General features: G+C 38.6%; 1 protein-coding gene across 4 annotated transcripts in view; it reads right to left on the bottom strand.

Annotated features, from left to right (window-relative positions):
* LOC140272459 (kazrin-like) overlaps window positions 1-24766 on the bottom strand; it is a 158034-nt gene that overhangs the window by 5283 nt on the left and 127985 nt on the right. For 2 of the 4 annotated variants that reach the window (XM_072367924.1, XM_072367925.1), the window contains 4 exons: window positions 12150-12341; window positions 2230-2366; window positions 1515-1685; window positions 210-293 (listed from right to left, as the gene is read on the bottom strand). In XM_072367924.1, coding sequence (XP_072224025.1) covers window positions 210-293; window positions 1515-1685; window positions 2230-2366; window positions 12150-12341 — 584 coding nt within the window. The remainder of the gene's footprint in view (window positions 1-209; window positions 294-1514; window positions 1686-2229; window positions 2367-12149; window positions 12342-24766) is intronic. The other 2 variants (XM_072367926.1, XM_072367927.1) reach the window with 2 other exon arrangements.

The raw sequence follows: 24766 nt of genomic DNA, 5'->3' as shown, positions 1-24766 counted from the left end.
ATTTCAGCATCAAATTAGATCTAAAACACATTCAGATCAATCACAGTGGGAATCTGTGAGACTGCTGATGTTAGGATCACTGGGATGGGGATTAGTCAAAGACGTGCATCTGAGGAGGGGCTTTGCAAAACGACAATTAGGTCACAAGTAGGAGAGATTTCCAGGGGGGACAAGAAAGGGGAAATTTTCAAACTGGGTGCCCATCTTACCGCCATGACCCTAGAAGAGTAGTCCCTGTCCATAAGCCGCTCAAAAACCCGGAACTCCATTCTTTGATTGACACAGTTACTCATCTGGGGGGTTGGAAAGATTAGGAATGGCCATACTGTACATTCAAAGGCTTTTTGTGTATTGATTATATGTAGTATACCTCATATATTAAACAGTCGGTTGTGCTTTACACTTATGAAACAGCACTCAAACAGTGTTTGCAATTGGCTACTATTGTTTGGGAAAAAAAATTAATTGTATCTGTCATTGATTACCAGATTCGACACATAAAATTGTCCACTAAAATTTCTGTAGTCTTCTTCGTGCACACAGCCCCATTTTAAACATGGATAACATATCGTGGTATTAAAAAGTTTCCTAAATTTAGTCAGCATATCTGTTACTGTGAGCAGTTGATTAGAAGCTGAATGGATCTAAGAAAGGAATAAAGTTGATTGTCACTGAAGAATCTTCAGAAGAAACATTTCACTCTAACAAAAAAAATCATAATCAGAACTTTGTAGTAGAACATCTAAACAAAGCAGATGTTTTGCAAACAAGTCCTGTGGACGATTTCATGAATGAATATCTCTTCAGCTGCTAAGAGTGCAGGTTGATCAGTCATGCTTTGGGCTTGTGTTGCAGTCAGTGGCACAGGGTATGTATCATTGGTAGAGACAAGAATAAATTCAATGAAATATCAGCAGTTCCTAGAAGCAAATGTCCCACTGTCTGTAAAACAGTTTAATATTTAAAAAGTATGGCTTCTGCAAAAGTATAATTATTCTAAATACACCAAAACTGAAAAATGCAGTATTTTAAGAGGTGCAGGCTAAAGGTTTTGCTTTGAAAAGTGCATTACTTTACCTATATATACATAAAAATAGACTCAAAAAGAGAAGTGTTTGAAAGACCAACCAAAACTATCACAGAGCTACGGCCTTTTAATACAAGAATGAGCAAATTCCAAAAAAAAACCAACTGAAAGATGCTTTCACAAATGTGACTAAGTAGTGACCATTAAGTATACCTTAACTTTTGCTTCAGGTCATTGTCTTTTTTCAATATTCTGAAACTTTAAAACAAATGAAAAAAAAAGAAGAAATATTGCAGAAAATGTATCGTGTTTACTTTATGCCTTCTGCCAATCTCTTTCTCACTACTCAAACTAATAAAAATAACCTAATGGTGAAACTTTTGTATGCCACTGTAAAACTCGGAATCAAGAAGGTGAAGCATCAACAGGGGCTGTGCCTCCACCTGCCTGTCTGCTAAGCCACACCATGCCTGTCCCTCTGTCTCACCATGGCCAGTTCAGCCTCCAGCTCCTTTATCCGGTTCTCTTTGAGGTCGAGCTGGGAGCGCAGCATCCCTGTGTGCTCCGTAGCTTCCTTGGTCTGCCGTCGCAGGTCCCACTTTTCTCTCTCCAGGAGGTCTTTCTCCTTTGCCAGAGCCTTCACTGCATCCTCGCTCTCCTAGGAGACACACAGATCCTGATGAATTGGTTCACACTGAGTACAACTAAACTGAATGATTGCGAGTGTTTCCAAATTTTCTTTGTTCTTTCCTCAGGCGACAGTAGGGACGAAATAAAGCCTCTACTTGTCAGGCACCTCAATTTTCCAAACCCGGTGTATGTGTAATGTCACAGGCAATGCAACACGCTTTTCATGTCTAAACAAGTCAAGATATAACACGCCAGCACTGCACAAGACTGACCATCTAATCTGTTTGATGAGAGTAAATTTTCTAAGTTGTAAAGGTCACACGCAGAGAGAGTGCAACCATTCATCTTTACACTTGAGTAGATTAGTGCACTGCACACATGCACATAGAGCATAAGGATTCACTTATTTCATTGCACAAGCCTTGTTGATGCTTGGACAAGGATTGTGTTTGCCTACAAGGTATTTTTGTGCATTCAACCGTCACAGCCACGCAAAAAGAGGCTCTGCATGGATGTTTGTGTGCAGGCACCTGTGCGTGCCTGCACACAATGTGAGGTCATGAGTGCCATACTTTTCTGTGCTGCTCGTAGTTGCGTATGAAGTCACGGAGCTGCTCCTCCCGGCTCTCCAATGTGGCATAAAGCTGCTGCATCTGATTGACAAGGTCGGCTTTCTCAGCCTTGAGACGCTTACGGTCTGACTTCATGGCTGCAGAAATAGAAGCAATAACAGAAGCAGAAGAAGAAGAAAAAAGTTAGGGAGCGGGGTTGAGAGTTAACGTCATACACCTACAAAGTATATGCATATGCTGTCATGTGAAAAAGGAGAATACACGCCTTTTCCTTCAAAGGTATTACATATCAGAACTAAATATAAAATCATCTGGTTCTTACCAGGTAAAATTAAAATAAGGTAAATACAACTTAAGATGAACAACAACACATACACCGTATCATTATTTCTTTAACAAAAACTGAGCCAAACTTCAGAAGCTGTGTCAAAAAAGAAGGACACACCTTGATTCAACCACCTTTAGCAGCAATGACTTGCTCTTGTTATCAGTCTCACATGTCTTAGTGGAGGAATTCTGGTCCACTCTTCACAATGTTGCTTTAATTGATTGAGCTTTCCAGATATTGGTTTATTCACAGCTCTCTCAAGGTCCCACCACAGCATTTCAGCCAGGTTGAGGTCTGGACTTTGACTGGAAAATTGCAACACCTTGATTCTTTTTTCTTTTTCAGACAATCCGTTGTAGATTCCTTCGCTTTAGCTGTCAGACAGATGGCCTTACACTCGACTCTAAAATATGTGCATATGTAGAGGAGTTCATTGTGAAATCAATAGCTGCTTTAACACATGAACACCAGAGATTTTCTGTGGACAATTTGATCCAGTCTTTTTCTGCAGTTGCTGTTCACATAAGCACATTACAGCAGGAGGCTTTCTGCTGGAGATGCGCACTCCCAGCTGGAAATACAACAGAGGGAGTGCGTGGGTAACGGAAGTCTAGAGAGCACAGGAGGCAGCACATGATGCAGAGTTTCCATCCATCGTCTAAACCCGCTGTCACTGGGCGAAAGGCAGGGTACACCCTGGACAGGTCATCAGTCCAACACAGGGCAGATGCAGAATTTACGCAGTGGAAATCTCTGTTTTTTGTGTTTTTTTTAACGACACGTTAAGAATGACAGATGAGGCTGCTTACTATGTTGATATGACTACTGCGTGTCTCAAAATGGATCCACAGCAGCGGGGAGTGAGCGGAAAGCAGCATACAAGAACGTGTGGAGCAAACAGAACATTTCAAAACTCAAACGTTTTTGTTAAAGAAGTAATGTCACAGTGTAATATGTGTTGTTAATCATCTGAGGTTGTATTTACCTCATTTTCAGATCTGATATGAACCAGGTGATTTTTATTTTATCATATCCTGATACATAAAACCTTGTTTTCTTCTCTCTTTTTTGTATGTCTGCACATGGAAAAGAATCAATATGAGTGGGTTTAATATTTTGAATCGTCAAAAGAAAATCCTTTCAGTATGAGGTGAGTATTTTAGCTGTAAACAACTAATAATAACAGTGTGACACAGATTGCTGTGTTTTTGGACAGAAATATTAAAGTTCAGTAACAACAAAACTGGCCAAGAGGCGAATGGCAGCTGCTTGTATTTAATAAATAAAGTGCTTCTTATTCCAATTCAAACACATCATGAATTGTAGTGACTTCATGTGCCGTCCATGATTTCTTTATACATAAAAGCTAGAATACTAAGCTCCTTCACATATAAAGTGTGAGACCTGTTGCTGGTGGTCTAAAATGGTTTGACTGCATGTTGATAAAGAGGTGAATCACACATGAACCCTCCTGTCAATCTTCCCTCTGCTGCTGGCTTCGTTAGAGGCTGAGTCTTGCTTTTCATCTATCTCACCGCCACACACTCTCTGTAATTCTCTGGCACTGCACCCACGCATCATGATAAAGAATATGGTTCACAGTGGTTATTCAGAGAAGCTCTAATTTTCAGAGATTTTCTGTCCTCTGCATCTGTTTCTTCCCTGCCTCCTCATGCACAGCTGTTCACCAGACATTTGTTTCAAGCAGATATTCCCTCTAGCTAACGAAGACAATATTTCTTGTGTTCCCTCTGTGTCTGTCCACCTCTATCCTCCTCACTTTTCCATTTTTTTCCTCACAGCACATTAGCTCGCCATTTTCCTCTTGATGCTTGTTGTCATGTGCTCACCTTTCTTTTCCGTCTTCCCACCATCTGATCCAGCCATGTGTCATTAATGATCCAATATCACAGTCTGGTTAAATGTGTGACATGAACAAGTTGTACCTGGTAGGCATGCTCAGGAGAGTGGGGTGGAAGAGTAATGTTCCAGGGACAAAATTTCCCTCTTGTTTCCTCTTTTCCTTTCCTGTTACATGCTCATATCTCTCCCTCACACTCGTTCTTACAGGTGGAATCCCCAGGCTAAACTTATAAACAGGCCACACTAGCTGGCGAATGAAGACAAAAAACATCCCTCACTGACCAAGAGGAACAGGAAACCTCAGAGCACCTGCCTGAGGAAGTGAAATGAAAGCAGTCTTTGAGACGAGCCAAAAACTCGGTTGCTGCCTCACATCCTGCACCTGTGACCGCTTGGCAACAACAACCCTCCTGGTGTTGGATGCAGGAAAGCACTCGCTGTGACTCTGTGAAAGGATTCATTCACTGCTGCAAATCACGTTGCAATTAGTTTCCAATCAAAAGCTATTTATAAGCAATCACAATAAACAAAGATACTGTTATGTTACATGGAAGAATAGAGGGAAGAAGGAGAGGCACTTGCACTTCTCCTGCTGACAGCCATATTAATGACTAACATACTCTGCTGCTTGGCCCAAGCCTTCAAGAATTATTACCAGATGAAACACGTAGGGAACCACCTGGAGTTGGGGCTAATGTGTGTGGAGCTGGAGGAGGACGATGACATGGATAGAAAGCAGTTTAATGGTCTTTTCATGGAGAAATGATGCATGTCTTTGCAAGCACCTGTTCTCTTTTATGCCGTGCATTCTACATCAAGAGGAGTCCAAAATTTTCAGACCAGTGGTGGAAATACTATCATATAATTTGTATAGTTTGTATGATTTGAGTATTGAAGTAACTGGATGGAACATCTGTCTATCTCTGTTATGTGCAGACTTTAGCCAAAAAGCTACATAAAGCAGGAGCCACACATTAAATCTGCCTATAACCTCTGTGTTATGGCTTGATTTGAAGCCGAGCATGATGAACTTGATGTGTATATGACATATTTGAGATGTGGTCTCAGAATTTTGGTCATCACTATGTCTGAGGACTTTCTTTTTGATAATCAGCAGTTTTATAATTATCATTATTATTAGTAATAATGATACATTTCCTCTCTGTCTAAAATGTCAACGAGTAGCTGCTTCTGTGCAAAATGCTGTGCCTGCATGCAAATGGAAAAGATAAAAGCCACTCCAACCTATAAAATAAAGAAATGGGTAGATCGGGGTACTTCTAAACAACTACCATCAAAAATCCACATTTCCAATACCCCCTGTTAAGAACAAAAACACCTGCCTGTATCATGCTCCCCTGACACATTCTCTTAAATCTGCATAAGTGGTTATCGGCTCGCCACAAAAAGGCTCTTCTGCTACCAAATCCCTTGTGCTGTGATGTAGTTTAATGTGAGCATCTACTACTCTCGTGCACTAAAAGCCTTTGTCTGCAGGGCTCCTCTATGATGCTTTGTTACTCGAGGACTTAATGAGTGAACAAACAAATTAGTTACAACACGAAAATGGTGAACTCCTCAGGAAACTACTTCAGTGTTAAAAACAATTTTATGAAGTGGTTCTTAACCTTTTTTATGAGTATGAACCCTTTCTGAGAATGAAATGATTTACAGTTTGTTTTTAGTCTGCTCACCACTAGTTTTATGCAGATAAATTAACATCCTAATACTGGTTAGAAAATGTGCTTATTTGCCGAGTCAGGGCTGGTGGTCGTAGCTTCACGTGTGTTGTTCAGATTATCCATTTCTGGATAAGCATATTTAACATAGTGTCAAATAATTTTGTTCAATGAATAAATGTATGAAGTTGGACAAAAAGAAAATGGATACCATGGAATTGCCAATGCCAAACTTTTTTCTTTTTCCTCCTCACTGCTGAACGCTGCATAAAATAATGCAAAGAACACAACAGATAAATCCTGAACCAGTGGAAGAATGAGACGCTTTTTTCTAGGACAGGACAGATTTGTGCATAGATGATGCCCAAAGAAGCATTTTGTAGGGCTCCTTTTAATAGTACTGCATCTTAGCATTACTTCTAAAATATTTATCAATTCTGGGTGATCATTTACAAGTGGTGGCATCATCTTCCAGAAGCACAATGTGCAGTTTTACACAACCAAATAGTTAAAAATGGGCACAAAAAGCACAGCACTAAGGTTTTAACACTTGTATTTGCCCCTACCATCACAGGACCCGAACATTATTAAACATCTCTGCTGTGTCTAAATGTAAACCTAATGTAAATCTAAACAGGTGCCTGTCATATAACTTTTTCCCACCAACTGTATCTCATGCCTCCACTTTCACTTTAAAACAATAATGTGAATTATGTTAAGATTTTGTTGGCACTTGTAAGGATAATAAAGAAACACATGCTATTCAATTTCAAAAAAAGTTTTCTCCTTCTATTATGATGCAAATAAAACAAGATTTCAACCCCAATTAAAGTATCAACTCAATTTCTGCATGGAGGAGTATATGCCAACAACTGTGCCATGAGAGATCGATAGAATCAATAGAATGTGACACTTAAAAGATTTCTATGAATTTAATTGTGTCTTAATAAAGGCTCTTACACAAGCTATTTCAGCTCACCTGCCAGAATCACAAAGACCCACTTACGCCACCCCCCACCCCCTGTAGAAAAGATTTTCTCACCATTAATGAGAAACCATCCCACACTGACACTATTCCATATAGCTTCAGTCCTGAGGAGAAAGAACAGGCTTTTAGTCAACTCTTAACATAATTATTTTTGGAGTGAACAAAAGAGACATTGACACAATGGAGGAGGGCCTTTGTTCATAGTTTGGGGATTTAAATCTGCCAGCGGAATAATGAAGTAGAAGCCTCGGAGCGCTCACCTCCTCAAAGCTTCAGTAAAAACAACCTTTGGGACTGGATGAGGTTGAAGTCTACAATCGAACTATTAGCAAACTCTGTAGAACTGGAGATGTACTGTTGAATCTGACTTTTTTGCAGGGGTGAGGAAATTCAAACAAGTTACTTCTAGTTAATCAATGACTTAAGTGGGTTCATAATGTAAGCTAGCCACTAAAAACAACTTTGATCAGGTTATTCACAAATTATATAATACTCCAAGGAATGTGCATTTGAATTGTTACTCATATGAATAAAATGAATGTAATTTTGTGAGAGATAAATACAGATATTCAAAATAAAAAGTAGGCATTCTGAGCAGTGATTGCTAACACTTTTTTTATTCTGTGACATGTCATAAGTATGACACGGGGGAGTCATTTCTGCTCTCATGCTTTGTGCTTTTGTGGTTTTCAGCCCTAAAAAAATGTGTTTATGCAGGTTATGTAAACTCCATCCTTTAAGGACGAAGAAACAACACTATTTCTGCAACGCAGATTGTGGCTCTCTCAGCGGAGCAACAATGGCACCTTTCTTGTCAATGTGCAGGACACCAGTCTCCAAGACCACAATTTGGATAACCAGCTCCCTTACAAGCAGTTTCTGTGCACTGTCATTCTTTTCTAATTTAACAGTTCATCTTTCATTTCTGTCTGGACTTCTCTCTCGTTCCTTGACACCATAACAACTAGCATCAATCCATGTTAGACAGTGTGTCATATGATTAAAAAATGATACCCTTATTACGGTAGTTTTGAGTAAAGCTGCTGTTATTGAAGAGATTTATTATTCTGTGTGTGTAATTTGTGTGTCCGTGTGTCTCTGTATTGGTGTTTAAATGACTAGTGACGAAGGATGCAGAAGGATTATAGTTAGTCAGAGTAGCTTTCTGACTACAGTGTAGTGTGAAATGACACTAAACAGAGCAGGCAGACTTGGTGCTTTGATGATACGTAGCTGTCTGCTACCTTTATATGAGCTCTAGATTGACTGGGGGTCCCTCAGCTGTAATTAGTCTTAGTGAAAGTAGCTAATTAAAACAAGAATGAGGCCCAACTATACTATTACAATCCTAAATAAAACTTTAATGAGACAGTCTAAATAGGAATAGTGTAAACTTAAACACCTTTAGAAAACTGGTCAACGAGATCAGCCAAATTAGCCACTTCTTATATGTCTATTTTAGAGTTTAAAGACTGCCAAGACTGCATCATTTCTTTGTCATCTGTGTGCTTAAGGGTATGAGGCATGAAAAGCAGCCTCAACAGGCAGCCAGTGTTCACAGGCCAAAGTCTGGTTCACAGTGGGAGTAAAGTAAGTCTTAAGAGTGAAACAGCGCAGGCAGCATCCCACCAAACAAAGGTAAAGGAGGATAAAAAGAAGGAGACAGCAGGGGACATAATGAAGAATAAGTGGAGAGAGAATGGACTGAAAAGTAGCGTCCTCCTCTGTATTCTCTGTTTTTTATTCATAGGCAGCAGAAAATCTGCATGCACTTTAACCGCAAACCATCTGAACTGAGGTAGGACTGGCACAGCAGTTTCTGTGAACCATACCCAAAGTAAAAAGGTATTATGTCAAGCGGCAGAGAGCAAAAAGGGAATGATGATTCTTTCATGCAGCTTCATCACTCCAGCATCATGCTTTCTCATCCAAAACCGAACCGAATGAATAAATAAATAAACAAAAAAAGCTACTCGCTCTGCTTCTCAATAGTTGCTGGTAGAACTTCAATAATAACAACGAGGTTGCTTTGGGTTCGTCGAACATTGCTTTCATTCTTCTTGGGAAAAATATTTTGCTGCTCCATATGAGATGAAACACACCAGCCTCTTAATGAGGCAGTTTACGAAAATAATTGTTTCATCATCAGAAGCCACTCGAAAATCCAAAGATTTCTTAGCTTCAGCAAATAATCATTATCATCATTATTATTACAAAGTATCATTTGTTGTACTACAAAACACTAAAGAAAGCACTTCAAAATATCTACCCCATAAAGAGCAAACCAGTAATAATCATTACTAAAAATATCACTTGTAAACAGGCAACAAAATACTAAACTATATGTGAGGACCCCCATGCACAACATTTTACATTCAGCTTGGCTAACAGCCAATAGTCCAATCCAAAGATGTACCTTCTTGGATGATCTAAGACTTTGTTAAACAGCGCCTGATCTGAAATAGATGGGGACATTTCTTTTTTCTTTTTACAATCATAGCCACTTCATGCAGAGATTTGACAGATGTACCAGGATGGTAAAATAAGATGAACTATTCTGTCAAACACTAGTTCACCATTGTCTACACAAATACCTCCCAGATGGAGTGTTTGTACCGTAACCTCTGTATGTTGGTTTGCTAGTTTGCCTCAATTCTGTGAAAAAAAATGTAATGTCGGATATATTTCCACATCCTTCTTGAAAATATTACTGAAAGGCCAAAATGTATTAGCCTTTGCCCACGACAAGCAAACAGCATAGAGCAAATACAACCGATGCCCTTTCATAGATGCCTTGAAAATAGTTTGGAGTGTGTAGCAAGCCAAAGTCTCAGTTATGAAGATGGAGAGAGACAACTGTGGATTAACAAAAGAGATGAAAACCAGCAACAGCTGCACAGACCAGGTCAGGAAGAAAATAGCATCTTAATGCAAATTTGTTCATGGGTCTGTCTGCAGGCAAAAGTCCTTCTTGATCATCAGCCTCTTCTCTATTCCTCTGGCAAAACAGCTTTAAAAGCAATATCATAAAAGAAAAAAGGAACAAGAAAATCTTCTCACTCAAGTTCAACGTAATTTCAATTAGCCCTTCTGCGCCCACTCCAACAGAGCCAAATATAACTACACCCAATTTCCTGCTGTTCTCCCACATAACTCATCTTAACTGCAGACCAGATACACTCTGCTTAACGTTCCTGGACCTTGTAAGCCAACCAAAGTCCCCTTTTATCATGCTTTCATTAGCCTCTGATAACTGTCAGTGCCTGAAAGGGCTGGTTGGCTTTGGCCTTCATTAACGGGCCTGAGTCATACAAATGACAGTATGAGGCGGTTGGCAGTCTGTTTAGAGACCTAAACATCCAGCCGAGGAAGAGATAAGCATTTATTTAACGTGCACTCTATTCTCCTCTGCCCCAGTCGATTTTGTTTTCATTCAGTTCTTCCAGAAAGCGTAGGCTCAAAGTGTCAAGTGAAATGTCACAGCAACAAAATCTCCTGACAGCATGCCACATGTTTGTGTGATTCCAAGGAGTAGTTTGGTGCTCTGCCTCATTCCACTTCTTTGAAAAGAATTATTCATTGTCATTCTGATGTCTGAAATCCACTGAGCTCTGCCTGAGAGAACCTTTTTTGTTCACATTTTCTGTGATGGCAATTTTGGGAGTGTATTCCCACTTGACACACACACAGCCCTGCAACACAGACAGGGGACCAGCTGCTGCCATACCTTGTTATCAGTGCGGAAAAACATAGAACATTTAATCGTGAAGAATTATGGCCATCTTGAATATCAAATGTGTGTGGCCATGTGACACCTGCCAGCCGCTGTTATGATTACGCTTGTAGTTCCACAGCAAATCATTATGCTGTCTTGATTTTAAATTCAGAATCCGTCATTGTTGTCATGACTGAAGCTTCTTCAGTATATTGTGCTGTGTTTTCATACGGTTACATGAGGACTGCAGAATGGGAGCAGAGGAGCGAGATTTGTTCTCAGCATGGTGCTGCTTAAGAAAAATAAAAGACAAAGCACTGGTGTCCTTTCTCACCCTCAAATGCCACTACATAATCTCTCGGGCATAACACATGCTAATGGACCATAATGCAGCTAATGGGCTGCATTAAAAACGCTGTTATAGACTCTCACGTTAACGTCATGGTGGTAGGAAGTAATGCACCAGTTTCAAGCCCTATGAAGCTAAATGCAGCCAGCTTTCTCACAGCAGGAGTGGGGGTGGAAAGCAGAAAACTAAAGCAGCCGGGTGCTGAATGATTATACAAAGGTTTGACCAGGAAGTAGAAATTGCTGCCACTTTGCTCTGCTTAGCATGTTTCCAATTTTGAAATTTTCCCTCACAGGACAAAGTCAGCTGCACCTTCTTTTCCTAAGATTTTTATAAAGCACAGATTTCTTTCTATTCAGCCATAAGAATAAAACCATTGAAAGATGGGGTTAATAAAAAAAATTGTCACATGAAACCCCGTCTCAGAAAGTTACTTTGTCATGCATCAATCCCCTATGCACATAGCAAAGATATTTTTCACAGCAACAACCTCACCAAGAAGAAAAATTTCCCAAAATTGCTCAGGAACGATTAGAGGAATGCAACTCACAGTCCAAAGAGTCAAATCCTCTTATGAGCACCATGTTATTTGCAAATAAATGAACGCTGCAGAATTTGTTTCCTGCACATCCAAAAATGATGGTGAAAGGGCATCTTTTTTGTTGAAAGGTTATGCAAAAGGTTCCTGATCAACCATCTGTATATGAGCAGTTGGGACTGAGAAAGTGTTTTTGACACCAGTTCTAAACTCCAGAGGTGCCGGAATCAAGTCAGAATCAAATCAGAGACACATGAGGCGCATGTCTTTAGAACATAGGGATGCATCACCGCAAAATATTACATCAAAATCTATTCAAGTTGCTTTTATCTCTCAGAAATCACTGAACCAAAGTGTCCTCCCTCTGTTGCATCATAATTGTTCATATTTTTCATGATAGTGAAATTGTTGATGTTTCAACATCACACTCAGCTTGATGTTTTTCTGATCAAGTCATCACCTTGCAAAGCCTCCTTGGCTCGATCCAACTCCTGCTCCTTCTGGGCCAGCTGCACGCGGAGCTCTGTAGCAGAGAGCACGTCAGCCGAGCATCCTCCTTGGGTCTCCTCCAGGTCCTTACTCAACATGTCCTTCATCTGCCGCAGCAGGTGCACTTCTTCCTGGAGCTGGGCCACCTCTTCCCGCAGCAGAACTACGACACACAAAGAAGGACGAGAGCTTTTAGCAGGCTGACATAAAAACATGGCCCTACTGTGTGTGGTTTTGATTTAGCCTTAACAGTAAAATAGTTTTTAATCCAGAGTTAAACTTCAGCAAAAAGAGGCAGCCATACGGTGGATTTTTCTTTTAATCTCAAACTGTATCAGCTAAATTGATTTATGCGTTAGAATAGAGCAGGTTGGATTACTGTAAATCTTTGTCTGTAGGATTATCCAAACAATCCATAGAATGACTTTGACACATTCAGATTGCTGCAGAGCTCTTTCACGAACGTGAAAATTTGAACATATCACTTAAACACTAAAGTACCTTGACTTGCTTGACCCGCTCAAGGTCTCTTAGTTCATCATGTTCAGGTTTTTTTAGCTGTTCCCAGAGTCAAATCCAACCCAGTCAAGGGAAGCTTTCAGTAACTGTGATCCAGATCTCTGAAACAAACTACCTGCTTGAACTGAGGTCCATTGCAACTAATTTCAAATTAATATCTGTCTATGTATCAAATGTAAGCTGTCATGTTAGGGTTATTGTTGGAAATATGTACCATGGGTACATATGGTTCATGCATCCACACATTAAATGTTTTGCTTTCTTTTCTATAAATCTAGTTTGTGTATGCTTGCAAATGTGTATGTATATGTATATATATATATATATATGTGTGAGTCTATGGTGACATAAATGTAAATATGAACATATTATATGTTACTTTTTCCCCCATACTTTTTCTTTCTATGTTCAGCACTTTGGGTTTACATATAATGAAATTTTAAAAATACATTTTATGTAAATGAAATTGCTATAGCCAAAGCCACACTGTAATACAGCTTCACACAGATGCTCTGAATAGCTGAGGATATTTAGCATTTTAAATGAAGCAATTCTTAGTTTAAAATGCTAAATCAATTTAAGATCACTGTAAGATGTGATGGTTATTTCATCTGTGACTGAGGTAAATGCTGCACCAAATTGATTATTGTCGGTAGTACCAAGCACAGGGTGGGTTCCAATAGATAAGTAGAGACCAAATACTAATGCCATCATGACATTTTTCTTTGAAGCTGCCTTTTGCACCTGCTGTGTTTACAGGAATTATGAGAAAAGGCATCCATTTAATATTTACTGAATGGTGCTTTAAAGTGCCACTTTCCAGTGTTGTCAAAAGAGGAAAACAATAAAATGAAAACAGCAGCAGAGAGAAATTGATTTTTTTCTTCCAATTTGAGTCACTGAAAACTTTTAAAGTGCTTTAAAAAATCTCAACAGAGAAACAGAGAAAGGTTTTCTTTCTCACATCAAATACAAAAATAAAGAGAATCGTTGAATCTGAAAAAGAATAATTTTGCACATTGAACGTACTTGTCTAGATGGTGGTATGGAAAGTAATTTATGGAAGGATAAGAAGAGTCATTCAGCTCAATTTCATGCATCCTCAGGGCAAGGGGGAGGGGTAGGTTGAGGTAAACTGCTCCCCCTCATTTTGCATTGCTCCATTATCAAGTGTCATACATAAATCACATCTCACACTTTCCTATCCCAGCTTCAATATAACTGTCTAAAAAGATTTGAGATGGATGGGAAAACTGAGAGGGGAGACAGATATTTTCAAAACACAGAGAAAACCGGGCAAATTAAATGAGGGGGGGGGGGGGGGGGGGGGGTTCATTTTGTGTGGAAATGTACAGGAAGCACAAACATACAGGGCTAGATGTGAATGGGACGGTCGCTAATTCACTAATACACTTGCAGAACATAAGACGTAAAGGTTAATGGGATTAAGGATAGGGCAATATTCAGAAATGCTGCAGTCCTGTAATTAAAATTCAATATTCTTCATATCACATGACCAATTGCTGAGAACATTACCAAAGTATATATTTGTACTGTGCATGTGACACTAAAGGTTTTCAGTCTTGAATCTTATGAATGCAACTTGGAGTGTCAGTACTGTGTTCGTTCATATTTTCAATATAAATATTTCTGGCGTGCTGACATATGTCTATACTTTTGATGTTACCAAAAGATTTGCCACTTTGATAAATGATCAGTAAAGGCCCTCAGGAATACAACACGCTGATTCTGAGCAGCTTTTTGTGGTGAGAACAATGGTCATTTCCGACAAAAGGACTGCAGACCATGTAGATAATTAGACGTTTCTGAACTCCACACTTATCTTTTTTATTGTTTTAGGGATCCAGGTAAGATACCATAAAGATGGAACGCTGCCAACTACAACTATATCTCACAAAACAAGACCTTGGATAGTCAATCCAAATCCCCTGAAGAATTTAAAAAACAAAACCAGCATTGGTGGCATTATGTCTGAGAGCATCCTCCCTTAAAAACTTCTGCACAGTTTTGTGTGTGTATTTTTAATTCAGTGGTTCAGCCAAACAATGTTCTGACAGTTTTCGTTCCTTGAATTGTTCTGCTTTGAGCCTACAGCTATGATTGATATCTCATGCTGAAACACAAGAGATGTCTAATAATACAACAAAGTCTAAACTCAAGCAATAACGGAGGACATGTGGTGTTTCCAACCTTGCTCTTAGCACCAAACCGCCCCTCTTTAGCTCATATTTCTTTTCCTGAAACTGAAAGCAATCTCTATGATGCATTCACTGCCTGTATGAAAAGAACCTTCTTCCCAGGGTTATTCAGCCTGTTAATTCATGTTCAGTGACTAAATGTATGTGGCTGAAGATAAGGACTGCTTGTTTAAAAACAAAAATGAAATGTAAAAGGGGTAATTAGGAAAAGGGTCTAGAGAAAAATGCTGATGAGTAGAGTGTCATTACACAGAGGTATAACTTAATGGACCCAATAATAGATCCACATTTTATGAAGGAACTCAAGCAGCAACAGCCCTTATTGTTAACTGAAAGAGCTCTCCCATTCTGGAAACAACTGACTGCAGGATACAGTTCACTGGTGTTTCCAATCCAATAATGGTCACAGAGTCAATGCAATTCTTTATTCATTAAGTTTGCTTGTATTGATTGTGCAAAGGCAGCAACACTTGGAGTGATAAATAAGGGATAAGGACACTGAACATGTGTGTTTGATAACCAATAAACCAACCCATAAACAGTGGTTACTAATTAATATCAAAGAATAAAGTTGTCACCATAGATATAAAAAAATCAGATACCGTTCTGAATGGAAAATATAGTCATACTTTAAGAATACGAAACAATGTAAGCAGCACTTTCACTTTCTTCTGAACTGATTCTGCAATGAGTTTATCTAACTTATTACCAAAAAGTTTGAAGTTTACCATATTAACAATAAATCCAACTGTGAGACTCATCACTTTAGACACAGTTACTACACATTTCTATATAAAACATTCTGTGCTCTATCAGAATTAAATTTCCAGACTTCTTGGCAGATTTGTCAAACCAAATATCTTCATATTCATTTTATAAATGAGGACTTTAAAATCCAACCTTTTGCATACAAACTATGAAAAGTACCAACAAAATCACATATTGTGTAAGGTCGTGGCATGGCACATGGTTTGCTCCATCACTGCGGAGTAGAATTTTGTGCACCACCTAATACATCCATTTCTACGGAGGCAGGGGGCCTTTATTGACCACTTTATAGGTTGTTTGTTCTGTTTCAAATTTCAGTTGTATATTCATGATACAGGAAACTTTGTCAAGTTAAAAACTTTAATTTTACCACCTAAAATACTTCTAATATCACTGTTAGTATTGTTTTTATTTCCAGAAGATAGAAAATCCTGAATACAGCCAGAAATATAAAGTTTACTTTTCCAGAAAAGAACTACTTTTCTGGTCGTGATATCATTACATAGCTCATAAATGTCAAAACAAGATTAATGTGTGATTATTTTATATCAAAGCATTTTCTTCCAAAATAATATGGTTGTGGGTGTCTGTAGTTTGGTACAGTTAGAAGACTTTTTGTGTTGCAGAATTAATGAAATGGGCAGACTGCAGTCCTGTACTGTTATCTAGTCTAGTACAGGACACAGACAACATCAACAATGTCGGCTTCTATTCACCGATTGCACGTGGTGCTGTTTCATTAGTCTGATTGGTTAAACTTTGCTTGTGACTTTATTAAACAAATGCTATTCAAATTTGTTCAAATTATGAATACTACCTGAGAGATTCTGACACTGATGGTGTTTAATCATTTATTCTGTGGCTTTCTGTTTGGAATCAAACCATTCAACGTTAAATTATGTGCAAAGCTAATACAAATACACCATCTATGTTTTCTGCTATGACTTGTCAACTTCCCTTACTTTTTCACTTATTCGATAGTCAACATCTGTATGCAAGATGAACTGTTCAAACTGGAAAAAATAACTATAAACAGAGTGTGTGAGGTGGGAAAATATATGTTTATGTCTTCTCCAGCTTTCTGCAAGCATGTGCAGAGCTGGAAGACTTTGGAAACGGTTTGGAGTGAGGGAGGGAGGAGAGAGAGAGGCGGGGTGAGGACTGCCACCTATTTTTCAATGTCTGCATAGCCTCAGGGTTGGTGAGAAACATGCACTGTAGCTTTTGCATTACAATGACAGAGTGGGAGCTTCCTGATAACTGCTCTCCTCTCCAGGTATCCACACTGCTCATTCCCATCCACTGTTCTCCTTGCATATGCTGCAAAACTTTTGTCTCAGGGAAAGCAAAATGATGTTGAATGTATATGTCACTTCTTTGAGTAGGTGTCAAGTTATTTCTCTCTTTTGTTTACTTTTACATCTTGTTTGAATGTTACATATTGTGTGAATGAGCAAACTAATGAGCATGATATTTTCCAGTTTTTTGCTAAACTAATCTGTCCAGCACCTCAAATTTTGTTCACAGAAGTCAACAAAAGTTCAAGAGTTTTTGCAGTGCAGATGGTATGCCAACATTTAAAAAAAGGAAATGGAAAAAATCACTAGGTTTTTCTCCAAAAGGTTTTTCAACACAAGGTTCAGATGAATTGTAAAAAAAGAAATTCCTGTTTATAGCTGCGCTCCCTCTCAACCCTCAACCAAAACCCTCTGGCTTTGTTTATTTCCTCTCACAAACAGATAAAAATGAGATGGCAAGTTTCTGCCAGTGTGTGGAACTGTGAGCACACAGATAGTTAGACAACACAGGATTGTGGTTTAGTTCGAGGTGATGCGATTCTGGTGCCAGCCCCAAATCTGTACAAACAGCAAAGCAATGATGCATCAGGGTCGGATGCTTGTCGCTTGTAGCTCTACCTTCAATACCATCTGTTCCCCACTGGCTGAGTGAGACAGCAGGGTTTTTTGCCATTAAACAGACACATTCAGACACTCTGATAAACCATATCCCACATAGTTAACAACTGAAGAGTCACAGTCATTTTTTTATTTCTTTGGCATCAATATATTTCTCGTGTAATGTACTAAAATCTGTTGTGGTACACTGAATTAAAGAGGATTTGACTGATTGTTTTAATGACGTTCCTCAATTGTTTGTTAGCTGTTACTTTGAGGCCTTAACTTTGGCATTTGCCATTTTGGGTTACCGTACTTGGACAAGAAGATGAAGCAAGAGAGGAATACTAGAGACTTTATGAGACAAAAACTACAAACCCTATAAGGTCTTATCTTATACTACTTATCTAAGGTCATATCTATTCAATAATGGAATTATCTTTCTTTTATCTGAATGTGTAAACACCATAACTGGTAGTGGGGGAAATCTATTCACTTATTCTATGAGAAAGGTTTGAAGCTTTTTGAACTGGAGCCAGAGATATTCTGGAACCAATGCCAAACAGCCATCAATAGCTAGTAGCTTTTTTATAGTCTTTGACAATCACTTACCTCTTTAGTGGAATTGAAAAACTTGGGAAGGTCTTTCTGGCCAGCTGATGAACTTATTGCAATACAATATTTACCCCATGATAGGACCCACTCTTTTTTTCCCTATGAAAGGATCCAAAGATTCTATTCTATTTCTGTAAGTAGGAGTTGAATAGCCTGGCCACATCTTTAAAGTGGCAAAAGTGTCTTAAGAGGAGGTGCTAAGAAGCTTGTTGATTTAGAGTCTATTTATTACATAGTGGTTGAACCACTACAGTTGGTCAGATTCAAACATGTTAGCAGTCGTCAATCGTGAAAGCTCTCGAAGTTCCTGTTTGCTCTCCCCTGTGATGGTTTACTCCCCCTTGGTATTTTAACCAGTTCAAATTTTTTATTTAAACAACATACTGTGTTTGCAGCCTTTGTCTCAAAGCCAGCTGAATACTTGCCATGACTCATTTGTAGAACTGCACGGCAGGTAGGAAATAAAACTGTGTGAAACTTTATCCAAACTGGTCATTCATTTTATATTTGCAGCTTTTGTGTCCTCATCCGAGGAGGTTTGCCCCAACTGTTGGCTTTTTTTTTAACAACTTGTCCGACTAAATGCTTGTCTTTATTATCTTTCTAGTCTCTTCTTTTCTCGTAGTGTTATTGTTCTGGAGTGACTGTTGAAATCACTACAGCAACATCCAAGTTAAGATAAACCAAAATTATATCATAAGAAAACTCAACCAGAGTTACATAGCAACAAAACCTGAAGCCAAACCTTTAGTGCTCTGCTCTGAGTTTACTTTCTTTCTGCAAAAAAGAGCATATTATTACGGATGACTTACCTTAAACTTCAAATTTATCTTTATGGCACACTTAAAAAAACAACAACGGTTGACCCAAGTGTTTCACAGACTGGACCAACGATAAAAACTATAAGAAAATTACAATAAAAATACAACGAATACATGGACAAACCAAGATGTCTGGGCTCAACACAAAATAAAAGCGGTAGGTCAAGAGGTAGGTCTTGAGCAAAGACTTGAAAATAACAATGTTCTGGGCAGTTCTAATATTGAATGAAAGGCTGTTCCACAACATGGGGGCAGCGACATAGGCAGGCTCGGTCACCTGTATGTCTGAGACTAGATCTGGGAACATCTAGAATCATCTGGTCTGATAACCTTAGGGCGAGAACTGGGGCGTGGATATAAATAAACAGGACCCAGTCCATTTTAAACCTTTGAAACCTATTCTGATTATATTCTACATATCTACACAGGGAGTCAGTGAAGGGAAGCTAAAACAGGAGTACCTAAAACAATGGTCTTCTCAACTGATTTTTAGCAATACCAATGCAATGTACTATATACACATCAACCCACCTCCTTGCATGTACTTTGGGATTACTGGGCACAGTTTTTTGATGAAAAGTTTGGTGACATTTACACACCAGCTATCACAGCAAGGTTATGTAATTGAACATAGAGACAGAATTAAATAAATACTTTCAAATATTTATTCAGTATTACAAATTTGTTAAACTATAGTGATAATAACACCCTTATAAACCCCTTTTGAACTGAGAAAATCATCAATCACCAATTTGCACAGACAAAACTGTCTGATATTTATATTATATATTAAGAGTCACAGTTTTAAAGCAGCTGAAAAGAACATGGAAACAGCTAAACCTCTGTTTACCAAACCTCACAGTTATTAACAGCTGAACAACTCTTAGCTCTTAACCTTTGTAAAAATTTTACTTCATCATTAATGACTGATTTGAAAGTAACAAAGAACAAGATACAGGGATACTTATTTTGCCAAGCTCCATTAAACAGGTACACCTGACCAGGCATCACATCCTTCCATCCATCCATCCATCCATCCATCCATCCATCCATCCATCCATCCATCCATCCATCCATCCATCCATCCATCCATCCATCCATCCATCCATCCATCCATCCATCCATCCATCCATCCGTAATATAATATAATATAATATAATATAATATAATATAATATAATATAATATAATATAATATAATATAATATAATATAATATAATATAATATAATATAATGTGATATAATATAATGTGATATAACAGCTAAGTGAATTTGCTATGCAGCAGTAAAAGTTCATATCAGTATTACCACAAATGCTGAATTAGCAGTTTGTTCATATGCGCTTCACAACAGAAGAGCTGATGTCATTGAACAAACCGGGGTCCTTTTAGGTAACAAACACTCCAGTTGTATTGATCTTTTCTGGATGATTAAAAGCATATCTTAATTCTAACTAATGAGGGAAACGAGAGGCTGAAAGTGTCAAGTTGCTGGAGATTATTGTAGATTGCACATTGATCGCTAGCTGTTAGATTTTGTTAAATCTTGACTCATTTAATAAAGCTCATTTATTGTGCATCTCTGAAGTCTTCTGCATCTGTTAAGTGCCACAGGGATTACGCTGAAGCTAATGAGAACTGTCTATGAAATGATCTATGAGACATGCACATTCAATGATCTCCCTCCATCCCTGCCTCCATTCTGTACCAATCCTTTAAACGGGCTCGCCTCTAGTTATTATGATTCATTGAAACAGTAAATAAAATCTCTATCCTTGGCCATTGATCTATAAGACCGTTTAAACGTGCGTATTTGCATAGTAGCAGTCATGCGTCAGCTGACATGTAATTCGTACCAGTGGATTATGAATATGATCAGTGTCATTTCCTATTTGCATGATTCAAGCAATATGGCTGAAACTGTCTTCATAAATAATCCCACAGCCTTTGGGTGACAGCTTGGGTAAGGTGGGAAGCAGTCATATAATTACTTTAAAATTACTTTGTAAAGTAGATTTAACGATGCAAAGAAGAGATTAATCATTTTTATGAGAATATATCAGAAAGGGATCTTTCTTCTTTGAGTGGTATCTAAAGTTTTTTTTGGGTCAACAAAAACGTCTCAGGATACACAGCGATTCCCTGGGGCAATTTAATGTCAATACATTAAATGTGCTTTCTGTCTGTTTCTGTCTCCATGTCGCTCTGTCTCCCGCAAACCTTTCTCTCACCGTTCCTCCTCTCCCACTTTCAGAAGTAACAACAGGACTCAGAAACCAAAGTTGCAAAAGGTCCACCAATCTGTCAGAGAGTCCAGTGGCCAAGAGGCAGCTGAAATTGGACGTTGGTGGAGGTGGAAAATTGATAGAGAACGACAGTAAGTGTCTAGAGGGTGGTAATTTTTAGATTGGTTTTCCTTCTTTTGTGAGAGAGGAAGGGAAAGACAGGATGGAGTTCAATTTTTGCTCGATACTGGAGACTGAAATCAATTAACGGGCTTATTGTTCCCACAGAATTCTCATTCAGCCAGCTTTTAGAGTGCGGACTCACAGGCCAACAGTGTAGAGCACACGATGGTGATATCAATGTTGCTGCTGTGACAGGCAGCTTTAGTCCAGCATGTATAATACATAATGGCTGCACATACTGAGAGCAGACTGCGTACCAAAGTATAAATAATGGATTTGTATTTTCATATGTAATTCAAATTATGTGAATGCAATTCAGCAGTATAACACTCACCTTTATCTTTCAAATAAACCACTGCATTAACAGCAATCAAGTCAAGTCACAGTGCTACTAAATCAACTACTTCCAAACACAACTTGTATGCAGAGGATATTGTACCACAGTTTTGCAGGACAAAAGGAACAACCCTATTCAGGAATGCGTTAAATAAGAAAGGGGATGTAAGAGCAGCCAGGGTCAAGAATGTGAGCAGCAAGTGCTTTCATGACAAGAGGCAACAGCTCACATCCTCTTATTTATTTTGGACTCTGCAACTTAGCCACGGCGTGCTTGAATAAATGCATTCAAACCGATTATCTCAAAAATCCATTCAGACATGCCACACTGTGATAAGCACCCTCACAGCAACCCTTTGAATAAACTAAGAATAACAAAAAGTTATTGATTTGAATGTGTGATGATGATAATGTTGGGATTTTTTTAGAAGACTTTTACAACCATTCTTTTTTAATAAATGATGCGAGTCATTTAATATGAATGCAATGACAAAAATGTCCGTGAAAGCTTAAAAATTAAGACAAAATGCACAGGGGTTCATTGAAAACAGAATAACATTTAGCCACGTCAGTTTATACCTAATTCAAAAATTTCATCTATTTAAATGGGCTTCATAGAAATAAAGCCACTAAGAGTTTGACACAGATACCACGTCACCAGCTAGACTCTTATTAAATCCATATAGCTCAGTGGTTCTTATTCAGGCCTAAACTACATACCCCACCACTGAACTCCCCCACTTCCATTTCCCTGCAATGATTGTATCCTCATAAAAAAACTTGATTAGAGAATCAACACAGACAGTTTTATACTTCTTTGCAATCAAAGGTGTTATATGCATTTAAACAAACTATATTAAACATTTCAACTTTCAACTTGAACCCTCTGTGTCCCCTGGTGTAGGTTTCCCTCAATCGGCCAGCTCTGACAGTGTCTGAGAAGTGGTTCTTTTGGGTTTTTCAGGTTATTAATTGGTATTTGTGGATTAGACAGAGAGCATGGTCCTTGAGCATTTCTGTGCAGTTTTTGCAGGGCATACTGTCTTTTGGGGCAAACTGCTACCATGAGGGGGTGTACTTGGTCTACTACAATGTAGAGGTGGGCGGTATGTGTCAAAGTAACATCCAAGTAAATGCATAGACTCAAGGTTTCCCAGTACACCACTGCAGTGTAATAAGAGACTATGTTTGCTTCTCCCTCAGTGATTTTAATGTTGGGGGTGATCAAGATATGAGGCTACTATGTTTGGGAAGTCTGACTGTATATTCTAAGAATTTCTCTGATTTCCATCCAACCCTTAATTACTGAACTAAATTTGCTTGAGCCACATAATCCATCACAAAGTATGTCTTAGTTTTTTTCAAAGTTACTAAAGGTTTCGGGTGAGTTCTTTTATTTTCCTGATTACCTTGCACAGTTAGATTTTACACACGTGTAACATGGGTGTGTTCTAAGTAAGGAAAGAAGCAAAAACTAGGTTTAATGTGACAAAAAATAGGTTGATGTCGTACGGAAATGAATGGAAACTGATAGTTGCTGTTAATAAGAATGAAATGAAAAAAGAGAGAAAGAAAGTGAAAAAAAAGAGAAAAAGAGAAAAAAGAGAAATCAAAAGGACCGACAGACAGACAGATCAGTCAGAATCATTATCATAGGTGTAATTGAGGAGAAAAAGATCTGCCAGAAAGGCAGCACAGGTGACATTATTCACTCTGACATGATTTGCCCACATTCACATCTGATCCTGCACACGTCATTCAGGGTAAAGGCTTGATGTGTGCAGCCTTTCATCTCAACTGAGACACTGGAGTCATTAATAAAACTCGGCGTGTCTGTCTGTCTCTCTGTGTCACACAAACACTCATTTTTATGGAGCATCGATAGCAAATTCATCAGTTTATGACGGCTGTAACATCTAAGCTCTGACTGATGAAGGCAGCCTGCAGTGTCTGCTCTGTCTGGCAGTCCCTTGCTCTTGATTAGCTAGTCAATTCTCATGAGCGGAACAATCTCCTTGCTTTGCCTGAGGAGATGACAGGGTCACGGCTGATGAAAAGTAGAAAAAAAAATGGGAAAGAAACACTGCCTTAGGGCATTCCATCATAGAAATCCCACTAATATTCTGTATTAACTGAGCCAGTGATGAAGAGAGATTGGTATTGGGGGTAACACATATGAGGATGGATGGCAATTTATTGATGAAAACACTAGGAGTGCAGGCTTGAAGTCTCTATGGTCTTTAGCCTCACTTAAACTGATGATTGCTCTTAAGTTCAAATACTATAAAGTTGAAAGTATGATAAAGTGACTAAAATGTATTTCTATTTCCCTGATATAGAGGTGAGGTTTTCAAACTGCTTGATTTGTCAGCACAAAAATGTAATAAAAATTGTATTTAAAACCTAAAACAAGCAACAAATGATTTTGTTTGAGAACCTGGACCTGGAAAAGGTTTTTTTATTTAATTTTTTCTCAATAAGGAAGCATTACATCGGCTCATAGAAGGCGTGTGCATGACTTTCATTTTGCCTCCCATGTTAACAGGTGAGAGCAGCCACACCGACTGTATCAGGGTACGCATCTCAGCTGTAGCTCAACCCGCCTGCAGCCACAAAACATCAAAACTTTTGGCTTGTTGCTTGTTTTTTTCAGACGAGGTAATCGTCAGAGAGCAGCTCTCAGCAAAATATACAATAAAAACATTAGTTGGTCATTATATTAGAGTTTCAGTTTGTAAGCAGAAAGTTAGGGACATTAAAAATACAGCTTACCTTTTGTGATGATGACTGATAATGATAATAATTTACAGTCCATTTTAGCAGTTATATCTTGCTGCTCCCAAGTTACTTCAGGGCAACTTTCATGCCTCCCCTTTATGAGTCATATGAACCATAGATCAGGCAAAATTGTTAGTATTTGTGGTAATTAAAAGAGGCATCCCTTCATTAAAAAGTGCTTGTGTGGGCAGCTGCTTCTTTGCACAAAGGTTGTTGGTGTGAATACAAAC

The sequence above is a fragment of the Leuresthes tenuis genome, unplaced genomic scaffold (genome assembly GCF_036924035.1).
Source record: "Leuresthes tenuis unplaced genomic scaffold, fLeuTen1.0.hap1 SCAF_16, whole genome shotgun sequence".
Classification (NCBI taxonomy): domain Eukaryota; kingdom Metazoa; phylum Chordata; class Actinopteri; order Atheriniformes; family Atherinopsidae; genus Leuresthes; species Leuresthes tenuis.
The sequence above is the reverse complement of the archived record's forward strand: the minus strand, read 5'-3'. Positions and strand labels throughout refer to the sequence as shown.